Raw genomic sequence first — 21,201 nt, forward strand, 5'->3', positions numbered from 1 at the left:
CAATCTCAACCTGTGTTTCATAGAGGATGACCTGATATTAAAAGAACGTCATAGAAACACAGACTGAGTAACTTCAATCACTTTTTGTTTAAAACCACAAACTCATGGATGTACCTGCACTGTACAAAGGGACAGAGACCATTGTTATGCAACTTTTCTTGAATAAAAGCTGTTTAAATGAGACAACAAGAAAAGAAAAATCAGACGAACTAAGTTCAGTTCATTTTTATTTCAAACATTTCAAACGTGCTTTCACAATCATTACAAAATATCATTCCATTATCTGTTTGAAAAGGAGCAGAAGTATTTACTTATTTGTCCCCACCCCCTCAAGTTTGACCTCTCATTCATTTATTTTCTATTTAGTCTTAAATTAAACAAACAACATGTGAAACAAAAGTAAAGCAAAACAAACATACAGAAATCAAAAACAAGAAATAATCAAGCCCCACCACAGTACAGTTTCTTTCATATGAAAAAGACACAATGTGTAAATTTGCAGATTCACAAGTTATGGAAAAACAAACAAACAAACAAACAAACAAACAAAAAACCAAAAAGAACAACAACACCATTACCAGCAACATCACCGTCCTGGTTTAACCCAGTTTTATGTTTTTACTGTCTTTTATTTCTTCAGTTAGTCTGCTCCATAATTTAACTCCTGCAACTGAGATAGACATCGTTCTTAAAGTTGTTCTAGCACTTTGTATTTTTAAATTCCACTTCCCTCTTAAGTTATACCCACCGTCTCTTTCTATGAACAATTTACAGATTTCTTTTGGAAGCAATTTATTTCTGACTTTATACATTATTTGCGCTGTTTTAAGCTTCACCAACTCTTGGAATTTAAAAGCTTGCATTTTGACAAAGAGTGCATTTGTATTATTAATCCTTTATTTATCCAGGTAAAAAATCTCATTGAGATTAAAAATCTCATTTCCAAGAGAGACCTGGCATCATAGCAACAAAAGTCACATACCACATAGGTATATAACATTTAAAACAAATACAATATCCCATACAAACATGTGTAAAATATACAATAACAGATCAATGGTCCCTGTACCCACATTATTATTAATCTGATGGCCCTTTTCTGTATTATAGTTATTGTTTGTGTGTTACTCTTGTATGTTTCCCCAGACCTCGACACAGTAGCTCATATACAGCAGTAGTAAAGCACAGTATAACATGTGCAGGGCTTTCTGATCCAACATGTGCTTTGTGTTCCCCACGACGGCCCCGTGCCAGTTTCCCCCGAGCATCAGTGCTGTGTGGCTTCCAGCTCGTGGTCAATGATCACACCAAGATATTTCATTTCATTGACTCTTTCTAAATATACATTGTCAACACATATTACTGCTTTGATGTTTTTCTTTTGCTTTCCAAACAACATAAATTTGGTTTTATCTAGATTCAATGATAATTTATTTATATCAAAGCACTTCTTTAATATCGTTAATTCCTGTGTGATCATCCTCAAAACCTGTGGCAACTCCCCACCTGAACACAGTATATTTGTGTCATCTGCAAATATTACAACCTTTAAAATCTGCGATACTCTGCAGATATCATTTAAGTACATAATAAACATTTTTGGACCCAGTACTGAACCTTGAGGTACTCCACAAGCTATATCCATCAAATTAGATTTATATTCATTTATTTGTACATATTGTTGCCTATTCCCTACATAGCTTTTTACCCAGTCCAAAACCACTCCCCTACCCACACCTTTCCAGTTTGTTATTAGAATTTCATGATTAACAGCATCAAACGCCTTTAGATGTAAGAAAACGAGTGCGTACCTCTTATTGTCCACACGTTCTGTTATCTCTTCCATTAAATCTATCAGTGCCAAAGCTGTTGACCTGTTGCTTCTGAACCCAAACTCACTATCTGTCAGTAATTCATATTTTTCCACAAAACTGTCAAATCTTTTTATGAAGAGTTTTTCCAGTATCTTAGAGAACTGGGAGAGTATTGACACTGGTCTATAGTTTGTAAAATGATGATCCAGGGTAATTGTTATTCCCTGATTCATCTTTGATTATTCTGTTTAATACATTCCATATATCTCTTGTGTTATCTTTATTGTGTTCTAACCTTTTAATGTAATACTCTCTTTTACAGGATCTCATTATATTAGTTAATTTATTTTTGTAAGTTTTATACTTCCTTTCAGTTTCTATTGTTCTCTTTTTTATGAATTCTCGATATAGGCTATTCTTTGTTTTGCTGGCATTTTGTAGTCCTTTAGTCCTCCATGGTCTTCCTGCATAGTTGTGTTTCCTGTTGATTTCAATTACTGGGCAGTTTTTATCAAGTAATGTAGTAAATGTTCTTAAAAATTCTTCGTAAGCTTTATTAACTTCTTTTTGTTCATATACAATATTCCAATCATGCTTTAAAAGTTACTTTCTAAGACAATTTAAGGTCTTCTCTGTTCTTATTCTTTTGTAAATAATCTCGTGTCCATCGTTGTTCACTTTATAATGGCAATTATAAGATGCAAAGACTGGTAAATGGTCACTTATATCATTGACTAATAGCCCACTTTTTATATTTTCTTCTATTATATTTGTAAATATATTATCTAATAGAGTCGTGCAGTGAGATGTTATTCTGGTCGGTCTTGTTATCAGCGGAAATAAACCGATGCTGTACATGGAGTCAATAAATTCTGCTGTACTCTTATTATGAGTCAATATTAAGTCCCCACAGATAAACACTCTTTTCTGCTTTATATTTGTAAATAAGTCCTCCATATTATCCTTGAATATCTCAATCTTAGATCCTGGTGTTCTGTAAATACAACTGACAATTAGGTTTTTCCTTTTTTCCATACACTGTTATCAATAACAGTCGTCGTTCTTCCCATTCTTTCGTACTTTAGGTTTTTATCAATGTAAAGTGCCACCCCACCTCCTTTCTTGTTGATCCTGTCTACATGAAGGAATTCATATCCATTTATTTTAAAGTCTTCTTCTTTTCCAGGAGTTATCCAGGTCTCTGATATGGGTGAGGGTTATAAAGCCTACCCTAACCCCATCACCTTGAATGGCTGTTTAAACTGTGTTATGTTTTCTTTGATGGATTGAAAGTTTGCATATAAGCTTTGACTATTAAAGTGAACCGTTGTTATACCCTGTTCTACCTTGATTTTCTTTTTAAATTGCTCGTTTGTGTAATAATTGCATTCATTTGTCTTATTGTTAAAGACATTACAATCAGGATCTGTGTTGCTGTCATACATTAATGTCCTATTGTCAATATCTATGAGTTGTTAGTTGAAAACTGTCAGACATCTGCGTTGGTTGTGCACTTGGACGGTCCCATCATATTTAGCACTGCTTTGCATTCTGACTTATCAGTTTTATCTTTGTAGGTGTGTCATCTCTTTGATGACTAGAACCTGCTCTGGTCTTCCATTTAACTCAATGAATATTTTACAGTCTGACGTCCAAGGTCACTGTATTTTCTTCTGTTTTCTTAATATCCTTGCTTGTCTTGCAGTGTCAGCATTTTTCTTGATTAGGTGTTCGTTTAAATAAACATTTGTACGCTTTCTTCCTTGCTTGAGCAGTTCTTTTTTCTGTTTTCTATTTACAAAACGTATGATAATGGCAGGTATTTGATTTTTGTTTTTCCTTGGGAGAGGATGGCATCCCTCAATATTTTTACTGTCCATTTCGATACCCTTGCTTTTGAAGATGCCGTCACCTGCTCTTCCAAAGAGCGTAGCTCCTGCTCGGGTGGCTCCCCTCTCTCTGACGCTGCTACCCGTGCATGTCTGATGCTTGGTTTCCAGTCCCGTCACTATCACATCATTTACTCTTGAATATTGTTTGACGTAGAAGTAAAATGTTGATCAAACAGCGTGCACTCCAAACAGCTCCAGCCTTTTGATCTTAACCTGTGAGATGGTTTCCAGTAGAGCACTCCTCCTCCCAGCTTCACATTTGTGTACAGCACATCATCCAGTTTGATCTTAGTGTGTGTGTGTGTGTGTCTATTACTGGTTAATAGATATGCAATCAGCCCTGATCACATCTCATCTGTGTGTTTGCAGGTTTTTCCTCAAGTTTTTTCTGAAGTGTAACCAGAACTGCCTGAAAAATGCAGGAAACCCACGAGACATGAGGCGATTTCAGGTAAAGCACACACACACACACACACACACACACACACACACACACACACACACACACACACACACACACACACACACGAATTCATTTCCCTAAAGGGCAGGACATGGCTGTGGATGATCCCATAATGCATTGCAGCAGGGCAGCCCAAGGCTTATTGCTTTGGAGATAAAATATGAGAGGTCATCAGAGACGTCTGTCTGTCCATCCTTCCAATTATTTGTGTTCAGCATCTGTTTGGTGTCTGAATGAAGTGTTAAATGATTAAATTCAAGCTTCCTGTCAAAAGCAGTAACATGGTAGTAAGTGTCAGTCACAATCACGCCAGTACAGACAGGATAACTCGACGTTCACTCATCAATAATGAAACTTTAAAAATAAATAATCCTTTGATAAGTAGAACTGGTGGAGAACAAAGAACCTGATGTTGCAGAGGAACACTCGTTCATGAGAATGAGAGTTTGTTCTTAATGATCACTGCTGGATCAGAGTCGGCCTGTCCATGTCTGATGCTGGTAAGAGAAAGAAACCAGAAGCTTCTCAAACATGAAGCCCCACCAAACAAAATCTCCCACCCAGAGCTGCCTGAAAGCATCAGAAGCTCCAGATGTTGAGGGTATCTGCAGATGTTTATCACCACGGCTACCACAATAGAGTTTTAAAAGACGTGAGGGCGTAATAGCCCACGTAAGCTGCATTTATCAGTGGTGCTTCAGAGCATCAAATCATAAAACCTTTCTGTAGTAGAAATGTGCTCCACACTGTAGGGTCTGAGCCGTCACCCTGAGCACTAAACCAACACACAGTAGAATGTGTCATTGATGTGTTTTTATTACATTGATCCTCAAAGTCTTTGCAATCAGGGAACAAAGAAAATAATCATGAAATCTAAATACTTGCACTAAAAGACAGACGGTCATAGCAGTTATTCATTATTATTATTATTATTATTATTATTTTCTTTTCCCACTATTTTATAGCGATACTTATGTTTGTGTGGGGTCTTTGCATGTTGTGTGTGTTATAATATTGATTTGATGTTGGTATGTTTGAAAGCGTAGCTGCGTGTCCGTGCAGACACTCAGTAAAAGAAAAGATCAAAATGCTGCTCTGGATTTACAGCAGCATAAAAATGTTTCATTCACGATCTCAGTAAATATAAAGGAGGCAGTAAAGCTGCTGTGACCCTCTGTGTTGCGTCTCAGGGAGAGCCTGCTGACCCCGAGCGCCTTCATGAAGCTCAGATTAACTGAGTGCGCAAATACAGGCGCCCCGCAGTTAAACACCCTCAACCACGAGAGCTTCATTCATCAGACACTTAACAACGAGCACCGCTTATCAGGAAGAAGAGCCCCATGATTGATCCTCATTATTGATCAGACCCATCGTACCGTTACGGTCCAAAAGAGCAGCTGAAGCCAGCAGGAGGTGGGAGGAGAGAGGAGGAGCCATAAAACATAAACACATATTTGAAAAAAAACGAATACCTTCAAATCTGCAGAAAGTAAACAAAAACTTTGATGTTATTATGTAAGGAAAACATGGAATGAGCTGACAGCATGCGATTTATGTGATGAACATGTTTCTAAAAAGTTGCTGCATTACGTCAAACACATCAACACGTTGATGAGTCCGTCGATGTCTGCAGCACCAACAGCTGACGAAAAAAACGGCGACACCATTAAAGAAAACAAACTTCTGCGACCTGTCGCTCGGAGGAAAGTCAGTACAGACCCTAAGAAATGTCAGGTTCACATAGCGTCTCCTTCACCACGCTGTTACCTGTTCACCTGCCATATCACAGGTGTACAGGTGTTCACTGCCAATCACAGGAACCCAGAAACAACAAGACAACACCAGCAGCCTGTTGTCGGTTACACCAGCTCGGTCTGTGGGACCAAGAGCTTCAAACCTGCAGTTCCTCTGGCATCTAGCAGAGGCAGCAGTCAGTCAGTACATGTACATGGCTGATACACAAACCGGCCATTACTCAGTAAGCAAGCGCGCTAGTTCCTACCTCGTAAGTTCACGAGGAAGTCCAGGAGAATGCTGCGTTTGGAACAACAGGATGAAAATATCTGTTAGTGTTAACTCAGAGTCAGCACATTTTTACACCAGAGAATAAAGACGGGCCAAAGATTGATTTCCAAATATACTGGCAGCTCTCCGGTGAGACATTAAAGTTAAATACAACGATGCAGTTATAAAGCTGAACTTTAATCAAAGTAACTTGCTCAGGAACAAATAAAACACTGAAATAAGCCAAACATGAACCATGGATCATCAAAGTGAATTACATCTCATGCTTAATTTCCACTGGGTGGCGAAAGCGAGTGCCGTGATTCAGGCGTTTCTCACGAGCCTCGACCTCCCGGTCAGCTGACATCTCTGAAAATGTTGGAGCACTTTTGTAAACGGGCAATGTCTCGATAAACGATATTTAACTTTACACGTCTACATCTTTAAACATCTTTAAAGTTGTGATACAGAAAAAGTAATATTTCAAACTTTACTTAGAGTCTTTGCCACGGTCATCCACTGTTGCCACTTTCCCTCTGGGCTTAATAAAGTCTCTCTGATTTTCAGTTTTAGACGAAATGCATTCTGGGATACTTGGCTTCAACAAGCCCAGACAAGTACACACGAGTACATGCAAGTATGCATATTGAGAAACAACCTCTGGGTTGGTCTCTATAGATTATTTCCCCCCTCGTAACAGCTGCAGGGGGGAAGATGTTTTATAACTTGGCCTCTTCGACTGACAGGTGGGTTTAGCTGCGAACTGCTAATATGGCTGCTGTGAGGTTATCGTAGTAACAGGGTATCCAAGGAGTCTGAGAAGCCTGCTAATGTTTAAGCTTCAAAGCCTCAGAAAGCTCTGCAGCTTCATCCCACAGATGTGTTTTTACAGGAAGGAGATGCCCTACACCTACTGTCCACCTGACCAGCCAATCAGCTTGCAGAGCAGGTGATATTCACTCAGGAAGAAAGAAACAAGCTTTATTGATAACACACACAGTCATACGGAGAAATGTGTCATGTCCGAGCTGCAGACGTAGGGCTTGGTGTTTGGCACGGGGGGCCTACCCAGGACCTTGACTGGATGCTGGGATAGAATCGAACTTGCAGCTTCCACTCCAAAGGTGTGTGGTCTTATCACTACACTATCCAGCTGCCACAGATTTTACTCACGAAGCTTCGCTGCTGCTGAAAGAGAGGAGACGTGTCATTCGAGGAAACTGCCTCTCTCCTCCGTCTGCTCGTTGTCTCACAGCTTCACGCACACACACACACAGTAACACACACACTCGCCGCCACGCCGCGCTGGCCACGCTGACAGGATGTTAAGTCCACTTAAAGCAGCGGGGCAGGGGGAGGGGGGAGACGGGCCAAGCGAGCTGCAGGAGGAGAGAGAGGAGGACGGAGACAGGTGAAGTCAGGTGTGTACTCGTGTGTGGTTGTCGTGGTGACAGCAGGGTGAAGGATGTGCTGGTTAGCCACTGTGGCGACAGAGGACACTTCTACTCGCTCTCAGCGTGACCTTCTGCTCCGTCGCCATGGATCAACGGCAACAACCTCGCCACGGCAACCAGCCACAGATGATGAATGGCCACAACCTGGCACCTGGCAGTGACATCATAAAGAAGGCGGGTTCATTCAGACAATGAACCTTTTTACATTTGTCACATCATTTTATTTCCTGTGTTCAAACACTTTATACTCATCCTGTTTGCGGCTCGTTTAGAGTGTTCCACAAACTTTCATCAGGTCAGAGGTCAAAGAAATATCAAAGCATAGAGTTTACAGTTTGTTGCCTCCTCATTATGAAATCTTAATTTTGTTTTAGAAGCCTTTAATTAAAGAGGAAATAATGTCTGACGGTGACATCATCAGTGTGACCAGTGTTGGGAAGGTTACTTTCAAAATGTATTCCACCACAGATTACAGATTACATGCCCCAAAATGTATTTTGTAACGTATTCCATTACGTTACTCAGTGAGAGTAACGTATTCTGAATACTTTGGATTACTTAATATATTATCATGCTGTTTACAACTACATCCTATTGCTGTGTGATTTATTACTATTACTGAAGGTTACTCTCCACACCAACACCAGCTAGATGTTTAAATCTTAATATAAATGAGTAACAGTAGGTGGACATTAGGTAAGGCTGCACTTTTTGCAGCGATCTCGTATAGAAAACTATTCCACGCGTATATAAAACAGGTCCGCAGCTCCGAACCGTAGTAAAGGGACCTCTGACTAATACGTCGGGTTCGTGTCGGGCTCGTAGCTGAAAACTAGCTTTACTTTGTTGTCTGGGTCAAGTTTTAGACAGAGAGAGGCGTTGAAAGACTGCTGCAACGGAGCTTATTGTTTCAGAGGAAAACATGAACACAGCGTAGTCGAGTCTTAACAGCTTACTCACAGCTGGGCTCGTCAAAAACATTTCTTCACGTCATTATGAGCCGTGAGATTGAGACTCGTGCATTTGAGCCTCTTAATGCGTGTTTTGTTTGGGTTTTCACCAGCGTGGAAACCAAAAATAGAGAGAGCATAGCCTAACATGTAACTATAACTGAATACAGTTACTCATATTTTGTATTTTAAATACGTAACGGCAGTGCATGTACTCCGTTACTCCCCAACACTGAGTGTGACATCACCAGTGTTTCTGTTCTTTTCCTGCTGTCATGATTAAATGTTTTTGGCTGTGTCTCTGCAGGTGGTTGTGTCAACGACGGTGAATGTGGATGGTCACGTTCTCGCCGTCTCCGACAACATGTTCGTGCACAACAACTCCAAACATGGCCGCCGGGCGCGGAGACTGGACCCGTCTGAGGGTACGCTTCTTTTTAACTCTTTTTTGCACCCCTCACTCAGATAGTGGAGCTGATGAACAAGTGCCAACCTTTCATCCAAACATGGCGACAGGCTGGGCGTGCTCAAAGGAGAACTTCCTGTCAGAGTTTCAGAGTCCACCGATCACAGTCAGCTCCTGTACTGAGAGCTCTGTCACTGGTCTGACTGGTGTAGGAGATCCGACAGTTGCAGAGAGACGAGTGTAATTTGCTCTTTGCAGAGAAATCAGCCTAGTGGATTGTGGGTAGGAAGACCAGACGCTTCAGGGTCCCCAGAGAGGACAGTGTGTGTCTATGCGTGCATGTGTGTGACTGAGTGTCTTTTCGCGGGCCGTTCAACCTCTTTAATTGCCCTCCTAATTAAAGACAGTTACCATGGAAACCACCCCTCCCAGTCAAAGCGAGGGGATGTCCCGTGGGCTTGAGCTCTCGCTCATTTTCAGCTCTGCGCTCGGTTATTTCTGCACACTTACCTCCGTGCCGTGAACGCTTTCAAACCTGCGAGTTCACCCAGCCACCCACTCCACCTCAGATCCACCGTCTCACACAGGAAGTCGCCGTCCATGCACCATGTTCTCCACGTCTAAAATAAAACACCGCCGGAGTTCACTCATTGTGTTGCTCTACGAACAGACGTGTGTTTAAATATTAGATCGGTTTCCTGAGAATGCAGCGGAAACTCAGGACCAGGTGGACTCGACTGCAGATGAGTGAAACGCACGCGTGTTACAAACACACCCTCATCCCTGATGACAGAACAGCCCGGCCACAGTGTGTGACTCTCAGGGTGTGATGGTCAGTAACGTTTGGGTCACTTTATAACAGATTTATTTTTCTATTTCTAAAACACGAAGCGACAGCGCAGGAGCGTCACAGAAGGTCTGCACCTGACGCCAGCTCACAGAATCGCATCGAATAGAAGAGAGGTCAGGTGCTATAATGCCATTTCAAGTCAGCAAGTGATGAGATTAGCTGCCCTACCTCTCTCTCTCTCACACACACACACACACACACACACACACACACACACACACACACACACACACACACACTCACACACACACACACACTCACACACACACACACACACACACACACACACACACACACTCACACACACACACACACACACACACACACACACACACACACACACACACTCACACACACACACACACACACACACACACACACACACACTCACACACACACACACACACACACACACACACACACACACACACACACCCACACACACACACGGTACTTTCATTTCACTTTATAATTAATCTGCAGCCGCACTTGAAAGACGAGAGAGAAGTAGTCATTACCGGCTGAATATGTGTGTGTCTGTGTGTGTCTGTCTGAGTGTGTGTGTGTGTGTTATTGGAGTGAACTAAGCTAAAGCGGATAAAAGCCACGACCCAATTAACATTATGTGTGCGTGTGTGTGCGTGTGTGTGTGTGACCTTCAGTTCTGTAGTAATGTAGCTCAATGTTTCTCAACCTGTGGGCCTGGACCCCTCGGAGAGGTCATGAAAGAGACTGAGTGTTCACAGACAGGCCCGCAGCGCTGGTTTAAAATGTGGATGTTTTGATGCAGGATGTTGAAATAATGTGTGCGGAGGCTGCTTTTCAGGAGTTGAAATGTAGTTTCTCTTCTCTGATTGGCTGTGGCTCACACTGGGATTCCTAATAAAAGCCAATCAGGGCTCCAGGCCTCTGTTTTCTGAGCATCTGTGGTTCATTTGTGCTATAACGTTTTAACATGGAGCTCTGTGGCAGTGATTCCCTGCTGGAACCTCTGCTGGACACTAGAGGAACTGCAGCTTCAGTTAATGAGACCCTAACACTTCTGTCTCTCTCTCTCTCCCTCTGTGTCTCTTGGTGTCTCTCGTCCAGCAGCCACTCCCTGCATTAAAGCCATAAGTCCCAGCGAGGGGTGGACGACGGGCGGCGCCACCGTCATCCTCATTGGCGACAACTTCTTTGATGGCCTTCAGGTCGTCTTTGGCACCATGTTGGTGTGGAGCGAGGTAATACCCATGTGATCAGTTGGATAATTGATCGATATAGCAAACATTGTGTATTGTGTGTGTCAATACAACAACGATGATTCTTATTATTTCTCTCTCCAGCTGATAACCCCTCACGCTATCCGAGTCCAGACTCCGCCCCGGCACATCCCCGGAGTCGTCGAGGTCACGCTGTCCTACAAGTCCAAACAGTTCTGTAAAGGAGCGCCGGGACGCTTCGTCTATACAGGTAAGGACAGCTCCTGATCATCTGATTGGATAACACCACATTTTACCAGTGTCCTCTAGCAGGAGGCACCAGGTGGGATATTTGGGCACCTTTTTAAAACAAAGCTTTATTTCCAGACTTAAAGAATGTTCTTTTAGACTCAAACACGCAGAAATCACGAAGAAGAAAATGAAGCTTATGTATAAGTTAAATAAGGAAGATCTGTGGTCTCACACTTTCTATTTTTATTATTTAGAGGTCATCTAATTTTGGCTTTATTTTTCCAGTCCAATTTTATTTATAAAGCACTCTAACATAGCCAGCACAGTGCTGTACAGAAAATAAGTGAAAAAAAAAAGAATAAAAGAAAACAGCAAAAATAAATAAATAAACCACGTAATACATAGAAATTAAAACAGCCCCATATTAAACAAGAAAACAAGATAAAACAGCATAGAATCAACTCAAACCAACATCTCACGGGGTGTCAAAGGTCAGGGTCAAGAGGTGGTTCTCAGGAGTGACTTAGAAACAGGCAGAGGAGAGGCCTGTCTGCCACGATGGGCCAGTCTAACCACAAAACAACCCTGACTTCACACAGCACTCACATGAGTCAGTAATAAGTTTTAAATAAATTCTGATGGTCAAACATCTGAACCGCTGCAGGTGCAGGTAACATCTGTCATTAATACTGCTCCAGCTTTCTTTCTCTATTTGTTGTCAGACTGGAGAACATTTCTTCTCTCCATGTGTCCTTATATCCTCCTCTCCTCTCTCTTTATGTTTCTTTTATCTCCGTTCATGCTGCATTGCAGTAATTATACACATTCAAATCCCATTAACCCGAAACATCTCTGGACCTTTACGTTAATGACCTCACACTGACACTCACTTATGCGAGTCACATGTTCACACAGCAGCTGCTTTCATACCTCAGCAGATCAGAGGGATCCACCACCTCCACCCTGCACTGCCTGCTTTGCACTGGGGGAAAGAAAACAGGAAGTGATGTTGAATAATACAGACCTCCTCCTCAGGTAGCAGGTCTCAGTCAAGTTTTTCTGCATGAGGCAGATCAACACATAAATGAGAAGCGCTGGCACAAGATCTAATATCATATTTAACTTGAATAAATGTCATTTAAATTTAATATTTCTCAGACTGAAGTTTTTCCATAAAATTCGATCAGATTAGGGTTTTCATGTCACAGAGTACAATTTATAAAAAATAATTTTCTTAAGTATTTAAATTATAAATAAATTATGAATAAATAAGATGGTAGTGCAAAAAGCAACCAGCTAATCGTTAAGCTGTTAAAGGAATGTCGTGAATAATGTGAGTATTTACTAAAGGAGCAAGTACCATAATGTTGGGGGATTACCTAACATTACCCGTCCTCAGTGGGTGAAATCATCTAAAACAATGACACACGAACATAGACGTACAGCTTATCTTTATCACATGCACGGCTGGATGTACGTGTGAAGTACATGAGTAAAGTAGAGCAGATCAATGGTGGAAACCCCGCCGATGCACATAAACGACACCACTCCGCTCGTTATGGTTTCTCTCTGTGGTAATGTGTGCGCTCAGGCAGACACACGGCGTCAGCAGTCATGCAATTTCCATGAGTATCGATCTCAAAGTATTGATCGCTCCAACGCCTCCTGTCTGACCCGCCTTCAGATTTTCACTTCCTTAACACCCTCACATACACACTAACACACACACACAGTGACACACACACACACACACACACACACACACACACGTTTTCATATCCTAACTGTAACCCTGACACTAAAACCACATTTTGAGCCTCAAAAATGTCTTCAAACAGGTATTTTGTCCCCATAAGTGACTGTTGGTCCCCACAAGTATAGTAGTAAGCTACTTTTCTGCCCTCACAAAGATGTCTAACACACACACACACACACACACACACACACACACACAGAGCGAACCCTGCTGGTCAGACCTGAGTGTGAGGGAATTGCAGCGCCTCAGTCTACACGTGTCGATCGCTCCGAGCTTCTCGTCTTATCTGAATCGACGTCCTGTTCTGCAGACACTGCAGCCTGAACTGTCTGACAGTAAAACTCACTTATTAAAGTCAACGAATACATACAAAATAAATCAGGACTGTTGTTTCACAGTAAAACACGTCATTCGTGCAGCTGAGCCACAACAGTGCCAACATTTCTTCAGGTTCAGTTTATCATCGAGATGAACGTCTCCTCATCCAAATGAATGAGCTCTGTCAGGCAGACAGAAGCACCAAAAACAAATAAAGCTGTGCTGATGTTTGACAGGTGTACACACCTGACAGGAGCATAAAACGCTGCCAGCCTGCGCACGATTACTGACGACTCACTCAGCACTGAGGGCGGAGCCGAAGCGTCTCCTCAGATAGCCGGGACTGACAGATCCTCGCTCGGTGTCGTGTCTGATCAATTCAAAGCCATCAAATCTTTATTGGCAGCCAATATAAACAGCAGATCAGTTCAGCAGTTACCACGGGGACGCTCCATCACAACTTATCGATTGGATGGTTTCACTGTCTGCCGGTGTGCCTGATTAGAGCGCTTGATTTCAGACAATTAGCCAATCAGATAAAGACTTTAGTGACAGCTGGTTTGTTCAGGTGTTCCAGAGTTTATTAAACTGCAGTGAAACATGAAGATATGAATAAAGACAGAAAACATGAATCAAGAGCATCATTCATTCGTGACATCAGCGTTTTTAGCAGCTCAGGTGTCTCAGGGACTCTGGGCTGAATGTGGAGTCATGGTCACGTGACCTATAGTTGCCAAGGTAAAAGCCTCATACGAATGAAATACAACACATAAGAATAAAACAGTCACGTCAACACAAACACGCAATAACAGGTCATTAAAAACAGCCACACAGCATCACCACCAGCCCCGCTGCACGCCAAACGTGGCGTCCTGAACAGTCGCTGATCCGCCAGCTAAAGAGGAAAACGCTGCCAGGTTCAGGTGGTCTCTTCTTCTCATCGTGGTAACTCTGCTCTGACATCTTTTACCTGATGATCAGGTGTTACTGCTCTGCTGGGTGTGTTTGAAATTGCATGTGGACACGTGTCCTTAAAGACGCAGCGAGGATGCATTCAGGTTTGATCCAGGAGGAATCGGACCGACTGCAGGTGGAAGAAACACAGGTGACAGTAAAGTGTGTAACAGTCAACAACACAAGGTCACAGCCACTCGCACAACTATAGATAACACAGACATCTGGAGCGCTAACACACTCTTATAACTGCTGCCTGTCACGCCCTGTGAGCCTTCAAGGACTGAACACACACACACACAAACACACACACAGTTTGATGTATAGGAGAGTCGGTCTAAAGCTTGTTAAATGCAGCTGAACCAAGACGGGATTATGATTCATGCACTTCACACACACACACTCTGAGTCCTGGCTGTGCTCGGCTGCGTTCACTGACGCTCTGATTTATCACCTCCCAACCAGTTTAAACTGTAAATGATGTTAGAGGAGAGAGGAGGGGAGGGGAAAACAAAAAATGAACAAGTCTGATGGATTCGGCGTGTCTGAGGGTTGCAGATTCGCCGCGATGTGCACGGCTGCAGTTATTACACCTGACAAAGAGCAGCATAAATTATCGGTTCAAACTGAAGTGTGTGGTGTCCCGTCAGCGTGACAACGACGCCTCCGTGTGTTTCCTCCCGTCGGTCAGTACAGACGTTCTAATCCAATCGGCCCGTAAACTTTCTGGAGTATTTTCATTGACATTTATTTTTTCCTTTGTTCTCTCTGTGCACGACTTACATGTTTAATCCAGAAATAATCTAAAATGCTCACATGTAATCTGCGAGTAATGCGAGAGGAGTGTCTCACGTCTTATCCACGGCAGTCTGAGCAGCTGACAGTTTCACGTTTTTGGGCTTTAAAAAGTTTAACTAGTGAACAAATGTGACGATATTAATGTTGTGAGGTGTCTAATGAAAAGACCTGCTCCCTCCTCAGCGTTGAATGAGCCTACCATCGATTACGGCTTCCAGAGGTTACAGAAGGTCATCCCCCGCCACCCCGGAGACCCGGAGAGACTGCCGAAGGTAGGACGCGCTCAGACACACAATCGTTTTATACAAACACACAGAATAAGTGATTATTGTCGCTGTGTTTTTTCCATCAGTCTGCGTTCTGGTTGGCTGCTCAGAGTCCTGATAATCATCAGCTGCATCCACCGATTCTGCTGTTTAACTTGTTTTTGTGTGTCCACTCAGACCGACTGGCAGCTTCTAACACACACACAGTTTTCATCAAACCTGTAGTTTGGACACCAGTATCTGTTCAAAGCTTTCACATTTGTCCTGGTTTGGCTGAATTTGGTTCACATGAACCGCGTTACCACACGTGTGATGCTCCAGAGAAAAGGCTGACGGTAAATTCAGCTGGACAGTGAACGATCTGTAATGAAGCAGGAACCTTCACATTCCCCTTCTGTGGGTTAATTATCACCCGGGGGGGTGAAAAGTGGTGCAAAGGTTAACATGATCCAACGCCCTCAGGGTGAATGAATCTGGAGGACAGTCTGCTGGCTCCAGTCAGAACCAGCAAAGAGTCCTGCGCTTGTCTGTTGAAGAAGGAAGCTGCTTCCATGATGTTCTCCTTTTATGCTACCACTCCTGTTCGTTGTTGTGAGGATGTTGTTTAGTTTCCAGTTCACAGGTTTTCGATCAGACTCTGAAAATCATCCCACATTTCTCATCGGTGGAGGCCAAAGTTTTTCTTTTTAAGCTCACACTTTCACATCTTTTACCCATTTTAGATTTGATGGGTTCAAACAATCAAAGCAAAGAGACGGAATCAGTTTTCCCTTTAGGGTGGACATTTAAAAACTCTGCTGTGCTGCTTCAGGTCAACAGTTCAGTGTGTGTGTGTTTCAATAATGACTCGTAAAGCAGGTTTGGGATCGTCAGGCTGTCCTGATCCTGGATTAGCTGTCCAGTTTAGAGGAACCAGGATAAGATGTTTATATATATCAGGCCTAATCTGGATCCTCCAGATTCGGACCAGAAGCAGGATGCTGATGGAAATTATCCGACACTTCTATTCACCCCCTCGTTTAATGAACAACCTTGCAGTAGTTGAAAGAGAATTTCTCTAGTGTGCTTTCAGCCTCCAGCTGCTCTGATGTGAGCTGACATGCTGTTAGCTCCATAATGAAAACCACATCTTTAATAATTCATCTGTAATGGTTTTATTCAATTACCCACGCTGCCTTGTGCTCAGCGTGCAGCCGAGTGACTGTTGACCACAGAAACGCTAATAACTGGAAATAATCCCGACTGTTTCGGGGGGCTGACTGCGACGTCTGAGTCGGGCTTACGTGTGACGGGTTGTGCACTCATGACATCACACAGGTCAACACAGGTCCCCTGTGTCGCAAACCTGGACCATGTTCTGGCGAAGCACACACGGTAACACCGAGGCAGAGCTGATCTCCCTGTGTGTGTTCAAACAGCGGTGCCTTGTGAACACTTGGTGCTACCTCGATACACAAATATACCTGCGACAAAGTTACAATGATTTAAAAGCAGTTATAAAAAGGGCCCGCGACCCAACCCTCTCTGTAGGCGCTGAAGCCGCCACATGCCCGGCTGAAGGACATGCGATACTAAACTACTAAGTATGAAGAACAGAAATCGAATGTGTGGTCAAACGTGCAGATGTATTCTGCTGGTGGTTTCTTCCTTCCCGCTGTCACCAAGTGCTTGCTCATAGGGGGTCATATGATTGTTGGGTTTCTCTGTATGATCGTAGAGTCTTTACCCTACAATATAAAGCACCTGGAGGCGACTGCTGCTGTGATTTGGTGCTGAATGAAAGAGAAGTTTGCTGATAGTCTCACTGAAGCCTGTGATTGGTTGATTGTACTGTAGTTTTGTTTGATACACCTGTTCAAAGTGTGCTCACAAGTATGTGAACAGCTCCCAGGAAGTTTCCTGTTGAGCTTTGAAGCAGTAGGAGGTCAGTTTGCTCTGCGTTTTTGAGGTGGAGGCTAAAGATGGCGGGCTGAGAGAAGCCGCTGTCCCATTCAGTCGGTTTCAGAAAGCAAAGCTACTTCCTCTGTGTCCTCGTCAAACATGTGAGCAGGTGAGAAAGTACAGAGACATTTTCTGAGAGTGACACCTGCTTCTGACCCTACAGAAGGACGGTGTTTGGGTTTGGTGCCATAGCGACGCCAAAGATTAAACTTTAAAGTGTCGGTATGTGCGGCAGCTGCCGTCAGTCATCCCAGCACGGACGCCACGAAACACGTTGAGGTCGGAAACACACAAACCCAGTGACAGGCATGTGCACGAGCCAGGAGTTCACACACACACACACAGGAAACACACAGCTTGAAGGAGAGATCACTCTGTTAGTCCGGATTACTGAGGACAGTTCACACTAACCTCAGTGTTAAAGCTGTTTCCATGGTGATCAAGTGACCCTGCATTCATCATCATTAGCTGTCCGTCACAGACACACACAGACACGCACTTGTATGTGTGTGCCTGTGTGTCTGTAGAATTTAATGCTCTTTCCTGTGTGTGTGTGTGTGTGTGTGTGTGTGTGTGTGTGTGTGTGTGTGTGTGTGTGTGTGTGTGTGTGTATGCCAATCTCCTTTCTTGCCACATGGCTGCACTCGCTGATTACCTGATTTGACTGTTTCAACCTCCCTGTTTGCCAATGGGCTTTATACACACACACACACACACACACACACACACACACACACACACACACACACACACACACACACACACACACACACGCACACTTTTCAGCCTTTCTCTTATCTGATTTATAAAAAATAACTCCTCTGTCGTCTTGTTTCTGTTTCTGTCCTGCATAATAAACTCTGAGCTGTTTTCATGTGAAATCTAAATGTCCGTGTTTGGGATGTTTTCATCCAGATGTGGGTGAAGAATCCCTGCAGATGTTCAGTTTGTGGGGGTGTGCATTTAGCCCTCGTGTTGGTGCTGCAGAATCTATTTCTGGGGTCAGATTGTGGTTAATCTGCTCACGCTCAGTGACAGCCTTCAGTTTTCCTTTTGATGGAGTTGGTTGGAGTAGAGAACTCTAACACATTAACATCTGCTTAATGCTACTTATCTGGGTCCGCGTCTCAGGGGCAGCAGGCCAACAGAGATGGCCAGATCTCCTTCTGCCACCAACTCCTCTGGTGGGGACAAAGCCAGCATGTCCTGGGTCTGACCCTCCCAGCTGTATGTGGCCAGATGTCAAACCAGTGGTGGCTCCATCCTCAGCCTCTGATGAATGAGCTCCTCACTCATCTCTAAAGGTTCAGCCTCCAGCAGATGAAGCTCATTTCTGCTCCTTGTGGTCATAGCTGAGGGTAGATCAATCAGTAAACTAACAGCTACACCTTCACCCTCACCTTCGTCACAATAGACTGGCCACTGTTATCCTGAGCTGATCGTGTCCACCATCTGCCAAGAAAGAGTCTGACTCCACCGGTGTATGTTTCAGATGTTTGAAAGTGTTTAGGATCAATTTGTTCACAGTACCATCTGTTGGTAAAAGACTACAATGGTGATTTTTATGAAACATGGCGGAGAAGAAGACGATGACCTAAGGCAGCGGTCCCCAACCCCCGGGCCATAGACCAGTACTGGTCCGTGAGTCGTTTGGTACCGGGCTGCGAGTTGAGGCTGGGGTGTGATAGTTGGTTTTTAGCGTTGTTTTTTGTTATCATTTTTATCATTAACTCGGTTTCCCTGGGTCTTTTCCTGTGTGTTTTGAATAAATCGTGTTTTTTTGGTACCGGTACTGGTTTTACTTTGTTGTATTTATCCACGACACCTTAAAGGCCAGTCCGTGAAAATATTGTCCGACATAAACCGGTCCGTAGCGCAAAAAAAGGTTGGGGACCGCTGACCTGAGGAGCCAATTAATTCCTGGATGTGGATCAGAAGGTGGATCCAGATGTTTGGTTAAGCTTTCAGAAACCCCGTCTCAGTGGGAAACCTCCCTGAATGAGCTCCACTCAGCTTCAGCTGCTTCTGAGGGTTACAGAGTTTTGACCAACATCCCTGTGCGCTGCTAACATCACTCGTTTGTCGCTGAAATACGCTGCTGTTATTATTTAGTGTCTACAGAGGTCAGGGCTCTCTGCACTTTCAGGCTGAAAAATGGGGCTCATCCAGGATTATCTGATGTTTCTGTAAAAGCCTTCTGTGTGGAAGTCCTCAGTGAGAAGGAAGGTTGTGAGAGCGGTTTGAAGTAAAGGAACTCAAAGAGTTTTGCTTTTCTCTGTTTTCCTACTCATCAGATTTTGGGGTTAGTTTGTGTTGCGGCTGCAGTAATCACAGAGACACGTGTTTGTTTGTAGGGAACAGATCCACGGCTCGGTTTGCGGAAGCCGTGAATCCGGTTTGTAGGCTAAAGCGAGGCAATTCTAGGATCAGAGCTTTGGTGGTGCTGAGCACCCAGAGAGCTGCCCAGCCAGGCAAGATAAACTTTACTCTGTCATCCTTAAATGTCTCCAGTTTTCCAGTTGTCTCTCTGACTGTCTCCTTGGTGCATTTAAACCCCTGTTCCTCCCTGTCCTTGTCGTCTGCTGTCTTCGTCTCCGTTATCAGTCATCATAATTTTACCATCTCTTTGCAAGTCTGTAAATTTCTTTATTAAATCTTAAGATTCTTAAATTCATCAAGTCTCTCTGAGCCTGGGTCCTCGTCACAAAACATGACTTCACTGTTTTGTACATTTTAACACAATTTAATCCCACATTTGTGAAAGAAAAGAAAAACACTTTTTTGAAAAGTCTGTAACAAAACCATCAAATAGAATAGAATAGAATTCAACTTTATTGTCATTGCACATGCACAGGTACAAGGCAACGAAATGCAGTTTGCATCCACCCAGAAGTGCTTTAGTGATATAGATATATTACAATATATATTAGCAATAATATAGATATGTGAGTATATTACAGAAATGGGTCTATTATGGTATGTTATAATGTACACGGTATGAAGTATGTTGTGAATATTCTATAACTATAAGTATGTACAGGCTATGAACAGGATATAAATATGAAAAACTATACAGAATATGAAATAAATAACTTTACAGAATCTGAGATATACAGCTATACAGAAATGGGAACTATGCAAGTTGTAAACAGTTGTAGGATTAAAGATTATCGTATGTACAGAATGATTGGTTACACAGAGCTATACAGTAGTGCAGTTAAGATAAGTGAGGGTGTAGATAGTTTCTACAGAGGCTATATAAAGTGCTAGTGGTTGTGAGTGGTGGTTCAGTCCATGTTATTATTGTGTGTTTGAGGGTACAGTTGTCCATTGTGGGTGTGTGTATGTTCAGTCCATGAGTTAACGTGGGTCAGATGTCAGGAGGCAGAGTTCAGGAGTCTGACAGCTGTGGGGAAGAAGCTGTTCCGGTACCTGGTGGTCTTAGTCCGGAGGCTCCTGTAGCGCCTCCCAGAGGGCAGGAGGGTGAAGAGTCCATGTGATGGGTGACTGGGGTCTTTGATGATTTTCCCAGCCCTTTTCAGACACCGCTTCCTGTAGATGTCTTTTATGGCAGGAAGTGGTGCTCCGGCGATGCGCTGGGCAGTTTTCACGACCCTCTGCAACGCCTTCCGGTCCGAGGCAGAGCAGTTCCCGTACCAGACTGTTATACAGTTGGTCAGGATGCTCTCGATGGTGCAACGATAGAAGTTCACCAGGATGTCTGAGGACAGGTGGTTCTTCCTCAGAGTCCTCAAGAAGAAGAGGCGCTGGTGAGCCTTCTTGACCAGCTTGGAGCAGTTGGTCGTCCAGGTGAGATGTGGACTCCCAGGAACTTGAAGCTGCTCACACGCTCCACAGCCGTCCCCTTAATGTGGATGGGTGGATGTGGGTCAGCATTCCTC

At 43.3% G+C, this 21,201-nt stretch overlaps 1 protein-coding gene across 4 annotated transcripts in view; it reads left to right on the forward strand.

Annotated features, from left to right (window-relative positions):
• The window catches only part of ebf3a (EBF transcription factor 3a), a 59,866-nt gene that overhangs the window by 22,293 nt on the left and 16,372 nt on the right, over window positions 1–21,201 (forward strand). For 2 of the 4 annotated variants that reach the window (XM_004565218.5, XM_012922997.4), the window contains exons 7-11: window positions 4,076–4,157; window positions 8,885–9,002; window positions 10,923–11,056; window positions 11,159–11,285; window positions 15,276–15,364. In XM_004565218.5, coding sequence (XP_004565275.1) covers window positions 4,076–4,157; window positions 8,885–9,002; window positions 10,923–11,056; window positions 11,159–11,285; window positions 15,276–15,364 — 550 coding nt within the window. The remainder of the gene's footprint in view (window positions 1–4,075; window positions 4,158–8,884; window positions 9,003–10,922; window positions 11,057–11,158; window positions 11,286–15,275; window positions 15,365–21,201) is intronic. The other 2 variants (XM_004565219.5, XM_012922999.4) reach the window with 1 other exon arrangement.

The sequence above is a fragment of the Maylandia zebra genome, linkage group LG8 (genome assembly GCF_041146795.1).
Source record: "Maylandia zebra isolate NMK-2024a linkage group LG8, Mzebra_GT3a, whole genome shotgun sequence".
NCBI classification, from domain to species: domain Eukaryota; kingdom Metazoa; phylum Chordata; class Actinopteri; order Cichliformes; family Cichlidae; genus Maylandia; species Maylandia zebra.